Source organism: Populus euphratica, unplaced genomic scaffold (genome assembly GCF_000495115.2).
Source record: "Populus euphratica unplaced genomic scaffold, PopEup_1.0 scaffold733.1, whole genome shotgun sequence".
Lineage (NCBI taxonomy): Eukaryota > Viridiplantae > Streptophyta > Magnoliopsida > Malpighiales > Salicaceae > Populus > Populus euphratica.
In genome coordinates this window covers 78,465-87,761 of record NW_011500596.1, presented here as the reverse complement: position 1 = coordinate 87,761, position 9,297 = coordinate 78,465, and the positions used below count along the sequence as shown (strand labels likewise).

At 30.4% G+C, this 9,297-nt stretch overlaps 1 protein-coding gene across 1 annotated transcript; it reads left to right on the top strand.

The window, feature by feature from the left end:
• Positions 1-4,001: 4,001 nt before the first annotated feature.
• LOC105115568 (mitochondrial outer membrane protein porin of 36 kDa) lies at positions 4,002-7,524 on the top strand. The gene is made up of 6 exons (XM_011012494.1): positions 4,002-4,176; positions 4,260-4,327; positions 4,986-5,096; positions 5,814-5,900; positions 6,170-6,378; positions 6,828-7,524. The coding sequence occupies exons 1-6, from the start codon at positions 4,128-4,130 to the stop codon at positions 7,132-7,134; spliced, it is 831 nt and encodes a 276-aa protein (XP_011010796.1). The 5' UTR covers positions 4,002-4,127; the 3' UTR covers positions 7,135-7,524.
• The last annotated feature ends 1,773 nt before the right edge of the window (positions 7,525-9,297 follow it).

The following is a 9,297-nucleotide window of genomic DNA, read 5'->3' as shown; positions in this document are numbered from 1 at the left end:
TAACCTCCGTGTGGTTCGACCCCGGTCTTGCCGGGTTATTTATTACTTCGACACTCCTGCACTTGGGAGAAGACATCAATATTTTAGTCGTGTCAATGATCTTGTGCTATACTATGCACTTTCTTATTACATAAAAAATGTTGTACAGGTGTCATGAGCGCATTTCAAAAAAAATAATAATAAGAGAAATCAATGACTTGGGTTATAACACCATTCGAGTTCAACAAGTTGATTTTATTTTAATTAGACAATAAAGAATTGGCAACAATAGCAAATCAACTATTTTTATTAAAAAAACACTATACTTTGGAAAACAAATCTCTAAAAGTACAAAATTAGATAAAAAAAAAAATAGCTAGAATCAACCGAAGTAGTGCGATAAACACGTAACTAGGGTAATAAGCAGTGAGCCAACTTGTGTTAACCAGCAAAATCTATAGTCTAGGTAATGATATGGGGATAATTCAACACAAAAAACTAAAGAAAACCACAAACACAACTTTTTCTAAAAAAACTAATGTCAAATAATAAAATCGAAACTAAAAAAAATATGCTGACCCACAATAACTTTTCAAACACTTGATCTATATCATTAGACCACAAATATCATACATGAAAAAACAGTGAAGTACAATCCATAACAAATCAACTATTGAAGAATAATACCGAGAAAAAAAAATAATTAGATAAAAAGATTTAAAACAAAAAATGATGATTAAAAGAATGATGGTGAAAGCCAAAATAAGAAATAAATCAAAGGCTAATTAAAATTTTTTGATTGGAGGGTTAAATTAAAAAAAAATATCAAAAGAATAACGACAAAATAAAAAAGACACACCATAAACTTGGATCAAAAGGTAAAATTAAAAATCAATAAAACTTTTATAGATGAACCTAGAAAAAAATTAGAAATTAAAAGAATGAGAATATAATTGAAAAAAAATATTAATATATGACAGATTCAAATTGAAAAGGAAATATTTTGTTTTTTACAATAGGGTAAAGGACAAAAATCAAAATCAAAAGAAAAGGGATCAAAGCTAAAAAATCAAAGATAAAAAGGACCAACATGCAATTTAACAGGGAAAAACCACCCAACCTCCACAACACATGCACTATATCAGGAGGAAGAGGATGTAGTGATGTTTCTAACAACATGACAAAAGGACAATTTTAATCACTAGAAGACGCCACCTAAAATACGCGGGTGCTTCCTACGTGCCAACAATTTTTTTATTTTTTTATTATTTAATTTTTATTAAAAGATCATAATGCCCTCAACAAATATTAAATAACAAAAAAAAACCCTTTACCCAAGGTTGTTTTTTTACTTTACCATGCATTCAAGAAAGTTAAAAAAACCAAAACTACCTTTAAACATCATGCATATTTTATGTCTCTAAGGAATTTTTTGTGTTTTTATTGTTCATACAAAAAGAAAAAAAACATTATTGCCTTTGTAAGATATACCAAATGTTATTTGGATCTTAGAAAATTCATATTTTTATTATTGATATCAACAGTGAAATGTGTTTGGTGCTACAATAAATGAATTGTTTCCATCCCATTTTCTTTTTAGGCTTTGCATCGTGTTCTCTTAAATTTTGATTTTTTTACTTAAAATAAATTATCTTATATTTTTAGATTGTTTTGATGTGCTAATATAAAAAATAATTTTTTTATCTTAATGCATTTTTGAATGAAAAGTATATTAAACCGCCAGTATAATCCCAAAGATACCTTTAGTTTGTCTTCAATTATATTTTAGTATTTTTATTGTTCATATAAAAAATCTTATTAAACCTATAAGGTGGCCAAATGATATTTGTTTGGGAGGCAAAATTATAATTTTACTATTGTAATTCACATTGAAATGTAACTACATTAAATGAACTATTCACACCCCATTTCTTTCAATAAATATAATGAAAAACTTGTAAAGAAGAACCGTAAAAAATCTTTTAAATTATGCTTTCAAACTTAATAAAGATTTTAAAAATCTTATAGAGAAATATATTCTTTAAATAAGAAATTTTAATTTACCTTTTTTGACATGAATTTTTTTTAAATGAAGCGTATCTATTTTTTTAATTGTGTTAATAATATACTGTTATTTTTTTAAAAAAATGTTATCATATAATATTATAATTAATGTTATTTTGTAAAATATGGTAGACAATTTTTCTTAAATGAAGTTAGTTCCAAGATTTTTGTGAAGTTCTTATATATTGTCAAACTTAAAATAAAAAATAAAATAAAAATAGAACCATAAATAGACTAATACTAATACATTCATCAGCTCTCTATCGTGGGTTAGACTTTTTTTTTTATGTTTAAAAAATATTAAAAATATGAAGATTTTTTGTTAATATCATTAAATTCAATCAAGTGGCTTGATTTTGAGACTTGTTAACTCAGCTGCTTGCTTGACTCAAGTTTTTAATTAAATCATGTAAAAACTAATCCAAAATAAATCATTTAATTTAGTAGGTGCAATGACAACTTGGATGTTAGATAAAAATATGACATAATTTAAAAAAAATACTTTAAAATGATATTGTTTTTTAATATTGAGATGATGCTGGATTTGATTGACTTTAGTTATCTTGTGACCTAGATTATGTACTTCAATATATTTAATAAATTTATTGTTTTTATAAATTATTTTTATTTAATTTTATAATTACATTATATACTTATAAAATTGAGCATCAACGTTAAAAAATATATTTATTGGAGATCATGATAATCTTATAGAAAATAGAAAAAAAAACAAATTATAAATTATATTTTTGAACCAATCCAATATTGAAGAAGAGTGAAATAAAAAATAATAATTAGAAAAATTAAAGGACCAGAAATTAAAAAAATATTAAGTTTGATGAGTAAACTTGCTAAACCCATGAATCGAGTAGCCCGGGTCAACACTTCAAACCCACAAACTAGATAATGGACTTTATTGGGATTAATAATTTGTTTTTTTAAAAACTATTGTTTATTTAACTATATGATAAAAAAAATAAAAAATTATAAAATCAAGTATCTAATTAATACTGAGACTTTTTTTAAGACTATGATGACTTCATAAAAAGTAAAATAAAACAAATTATAAAACTCAATAATAAAGGATAAAATCGAGAAAAATAAATTAAAAAAAAGTTAAATTTTTCATCCTTGTCAACAAATATATGAATTTTCTAAAATTTAATAATATGTTTTTTTCATAAATCTATTTTTTTAACTCTATGATAAAAAAAAAATAGATAATTATATAATTGAGTTCAATTAGAAAAAAAAGATACCTTACTAAAAACTCATAAGCCGAGTCAACCAGGGTTACCTTGTCAAACTCACAGCTTAAATTATTAACTCTATAAAGTTTAATAATCCAATTTTTTTAAAGTAGGTTTTTATTTAACTATTATTTTTAAAGAAACTATACTACAATTCTAAATATTTTTCAGATACCAACTCAATACTAGGATATTTTTTTGATACTGTGATAATCATATAAAAGACAAATTAAAATAAATTATTATCTCTAAATCTCCGTAAACATATTATATAAGAATTAAATTAAAAAAATTAATAACAAAAAAAAATTAAAATAAAAAATAAAAAAATTATTATTATAATCTACAATACTAAAAAAATATATAAATATTAATAAATATATAGAAAATCCTGCATGTTTTAGTGAGTGCTGGAAAATATAGTTGCAGTTATTTTTTAAAGTTTTTGTTCGAAACATATTAAAATAATATTTTTTTATTTTTTAAAAATTATTTTTGACATCAACACATCAATTTTAATGTAAAAATATTAAAAAAATATTAATTTCAGATAAAATAAAATAATAATATTTTAAATCTTTTAAAAATACTTTTAAAATTCAAATATACTTGATATACAATTTAGCCCCGTCCTCATTCTTGAGTCCAGAAAACACCTAAGCACTCCTTCTCTCGAGATCCAACGGTCCGTATCAACCGGTCACATAAGCGTAGGTAGGGTTCACTTAATATTTTATTGCTGGTTCGTTTTCTTTCTAGAATACACGACTGCAGCAAACAAAAGCTCTCTCCTTTTTTGGGTGCGCTCGATTACCGTTTATTCGTAAAAAAATCATGGGAAAAGGCCCAGGTCTCTACTCCGATATTGGCAAGAAAGCCAGAGGTAACACGCCGAATGATTATTTTCGCAGTCTTTAATTTGTTTCCATTTTTGTGTTTTTTCCCTTAATTTCTCGAAATTTCCAGATCTTCTCTACAAGGATTATCAGAGCGACCACAAGTTCACTGTCACTACTTATACATCTACTGGAGTTGTAATTTTCTTTTTCCCTTCCTTTTATTCTTACTATTAATTATATTTTTTTGGCCATGGATTAAAACATATTTCTGTCTTATTTCGAATCTTGGTACTGATTTTGGAATCTTAGGGCTATAAAAAAGTTAGTTGTTTTTTTCAAAAATTAAATAATAAAATGAATCGATCAATATGCAGTATTAAGAGTTGGACAATTAATTCTTTGGATTAAATGACATGTGGATTTCTTTACTTGATAATTTTTATCTGCATTGATGATTTAATTGTGCTATTTGTACGATTCACAAACGGTAAAAAAGGATTTACGGCTTCGATCATCGGTTGATCGTATTAGTGAATTTATTAGCAATCCTAGACGTTTGTTTTAGGTTTCATTTGGGTAAAATTAAGGAAAAAAGCGTACACGTGTTGCCTGAGGCTAGGAGGGAGAAATGGAAAAATGGGAACACTTTCTCAATTATAATTGCACCCGAGAATGGCCATCTGTTTTGGATGCGTGGATGTGCAATCCATTTGTTTGGATGTTTAGTTTCAATGTTTTCTGTCAAGTAAATTTTGGTTCAGGATTCGTTGTTATTTTTTATTTTTTATTTTTTTTGGTGAAAATGAACTGTTGTGATGTTATTTTTTGACATTATATTTATTTCCAATGCCAGGCAATTACTTCAACTGGGATCAAGAAAGGGGAGCTGTTTTTAGCTGATATCAGCAGTCAGCTAAAGAACAAGAACATCACAACTGATGTAAAAGTGGACACAAACTCCAATGTAAGACATGAAAGCTTGCCTGCTCTCTTTCTTGGACACATATGATAATCATCTGTGCTTGTGGATTATGTATCTGATGATCCTGTTTGTAGACTTCAGGTAACTCTCTGAGGTGCCTGTTTGTTGCTTTGCACTCTGGGTTGGTCATTGTTGGACTGCGAAGTCCACTCATTTCTTGAGTGCTGGCCAAAATTGTTTGAATCCCTAAATAATATGATATGATGGAACTCTTATATTCATCATATATGTATACTTCATTTCATAATGTTGACAAATTGAATTATATGTAGTCTCTTATCCCAGGTTTGGAGAATTGCCATATGGAAATTCCATATACCTGTTAAATATGCGATTAATTCTCTAGTATGCCACCATGATTCAATATCTTCTTTTCTGTTTAAATACAATATTTACTCTGTTGACTGTAGATGTGAGATACCATGATAGCAAATTATTAGTTTTATATTACTTGCATGGCTGTCTTATTTCTTAGATTTTTCTTTAGAACGACACCCCATGCCTATATTGTTACCAACGCCCATATCAGGTTGTAAATTAGCTTGTCCATGGTCTTTTCAAAATGTGAAATTTTCTTATGGCATTTGTATAAGCTAATAGACCAACATTTTTTGATGCAGTGAACATTCGTTGGATAATTTTATTTCTAGTAATATGATGCTTTGATTGCCCAGTTGATAGTGGTGTGTTCATCTGTAGCTTCTCACAACTATTACTGTCGACGAACCTGCTCCCGGGCTCAAGACAATCTTTAGCTTCAAAGTTCCTGATCAGAGATCTGGCAAGGTAAAATGGCTCTTTTCCTTGTCGATCATCGTCATCGTGTCTTTTATAATTGTTTCTACTTTCTGATTTGCTTGGCTGTTTCATTGATGGGACCATCATATCTTTGCTGTTACGGTTGTTGATTGCTGATCTGAATTTTTGTTGTTGAAGTTAAACCTTGGGGTCATGCTTGCCTTATCCATTTTGAACTTCTTACTGTATCTAATGCTATGCCAGTGTTAGTGAGGTCTTTTGCCACTATGATCTGATTTAATTGCTTGTGGTAACAGGTGGAACTCCAGTACCAGCATGAGTATGCTGGAATTAGTACTAGCCTTGGGTTGACTGCGAATCCCATTGTTAACTTCTCAGGCGTGGTTGGGAGCAATGTTGTTGCTCTGGGGACTGATCTCTCATTTGATACTGCCACTGGGAACTTCACTAAATGCAACGCAGGGTTGAGTTATACGAATTCTGACCTAATTGCTTCCCTGACAGTGTGAGTAGTAGTTCAATACAGAGAAAGTAGTTATTTTTTAAGATAATTACTCTAAAACCGGATACTTCTTGTTGCTTTGAATGATTATGTTCACTGAGCATTGAGCACTACAAATATAAAGACCAGCTTGGGAATTCTTTTGCTGGCACCACTCCATTAAAATGCTTGAGTAGTAATTCAATGCTGAGAAAGACTAATTTTGAAGGCATTTGCTGGTGAACAATTTTTTTTCTATGGCAGTTTTGCTGAAGATGCTCACTGAACAAATTTTTCTGAGGTTTTTTATTGAAGTTTTACTCTCTTTTATCACCCAGGACAATGTTTTTAATCCGAATATAGGATTAGAGTCATGTTTATGTATTGAAGTGGAGTGATTTCTGCTGTTTGTGCATATTTTTGATTTGATGAAGACCCTTGCTGATGGAAGTGATTTTTGTTGATGCCCACAGTAATGATAAGGGAGACACCCTTAGTGCTTCCTACTACCACACAGTGAGCCCATTGACAAGTACAGCTGTTGGTGCAGAGCTGACCCATAGCTTTTCAAACAATGAAAACATATTGACCATTGGCACGCAACATGCACTTGACCCCCTGACTACAGTGAAGGCTCGGTTGAACAACTATGGGAAGGGGAGTGCTCTTATCCAGAATGAGTGGCGCCCTAAGGCTCTATTCACAATCTCAGGGGAGGTTGATACGAAGGCAATTGAAAAGAGTGCCAAGGTTGGATTGGCCTTGTCTCTCAAGCCCTAGAACAAGCAACTTCTGTTGGGTGTGACTGGAACTCGGTTCTTTTGTTAGTAGCAGAGAACAATAAAGTACGAAAGGATCCACGATCTCTTTTTCAAGTGGACTTTTCATCTGTTTGTTTGATGTACTTGGGTTCCACGTATTTGGTGGTTATGGTTTCTTGGAAAATAATTCTAGATGGTGTCAATAACATCACCAATTTGTTCTTTTTAATTTTGAAATTAGTGTGTTTGTGTTTTTGCTTAACCAGATTTTTTTTTTTTATCAAGTTTAACAGAACATCGTTTCATGTTTATTTATCTCCAAAAACTGTGGGGTTGGATCTCTAAAGATCCATTGGAGCCCGAATTCACATTTTTGAGTGACCGGTGTCATGCAGGAACTTATTCTTTATGTTGGTCCCTTGATAAATGATTGTTGAGGAAAATTGCCTGTATTTTTCATCGGAGTTGGGAGTAGCTGTGCACCATTTGCCGGAGTGAAAAGAAAAGAGAGGTGGTTTATGCTATTTACTATCTTGCTTTAAAACTAATTGTCATCTAACGCTCGTAATTTGTAGCGGCGTATGCTATTACTTGCTTGCGCTAAAACTTGGCTGTCATCAATTGCTTAATTTATTGCTAGCAGCAGTCACGGGGTTTGCCTTGATGCGTGTACGGTTAAGGGTGAGTAAAAAAATGATTAAAATAAGTCAGGTGTTCGACGCAAAACTTGTAGAGTATGTTGCGCAATTTGGTTTCTGAGATGCCTCTTAAGTTGTGACACATGGAAAACAAGGTGGATTAACAGGGTGGATTTCAATTGAAGGTGGCAATTCCAACTTATATGCGACGTTTCCAATCTTGTCTATAAGCTGGTATGGCCCAAAAAACATCGCTGCTAGTTTTTGTGATGATCTGCGAATTATTGATTGATGCCTGTAGAGCTGCAGCTTCAAATAAACGTAGTCATCTATTGAAAAGTATCTCTCCATTCTCTTACTGTTGGCTAATTGAATGATCATGTTTTGTACATTTTGTAAATGAATCCTGACCCTTTTAATCATGTCCTACTGGTTACTGCTGCTTCGTCAAGTGATTCCACTATAGAATCCTTACAAAAATAGGGAATGTGTAAAGTGTTAATTTGGTAGTGAAATAAAAATGAGGGTTGTTTCACCATTCTCGTAAAAATAGCCATCTTACCTATTGACTTGGACAATTTCTTGTTATATACCTAAAATAATTTTTCATAAATTTATTGATTATTTTTGTCTAGCTGTCAGTTTATGGATGATATACAAATGAATAGAGTAGATTGATCCTTAAATGTTCAACATTTTCTTCTAAAATTTTCTCAAAAACACCAGATCCCTGTCACTAACCATCAATGATGACAACCTTTGGAATTTATACACATTGTATATAAACACTTTAACAACACTAGGGGTAGTATCGAAGTAACTTAATACCATATAATATGTATATTTATTGAACTGATATACAACTACCATTATAACCTCCCTTTTTTTTGTATCTGAGCGAACCTTCTTTAAAGTTCATATTGATATCAATGAATGGAGCATAGGGAATAAATAGGGGCTGTAATAGTTCAAGGGTGGCTATAATCTCATACCTTTTCCTCTAATAGATTTAACATCTAAGCACAAATTGTCTAATATGTTTATGTTGTCCCTTTACATAAAACAACCCTCCCACTCTTCTAGTAGTAATTGTTACCCTAGAATGTTCGTCCCTGTATAGTTAAACTATGATACGTAGATATAAACTTATTTTACAAATTAGGATCATTACGTATCATTATTTTTCCTTTTTTATTGAGACGATTATTAACCTAAATATAGTGAGCGTGTAAGTCTGATAATACCTGTAAACCTTGAATGGTGGCTTGTATAGAAGATTCCTTCTCCCATGACTTTTTAATTTCTTCCATAATGTTAGTGGAAAGTGTAGACACAACTAGGGCATAGAGGTCATTGCTAGAGATTCACCATCTCCCCCACCACCACAGCGACTACTTCCTTCTCCTCCTCCACCTAAAAATATTTTCATGTAAAACTATTTATGTGGAAATATTTTTCAAGCCAAACATTAAAAAATATTTTACATGTAAAATATTTCATGAAATATTAATTTATCAATTTTTTTACATGAAATATTATATGTG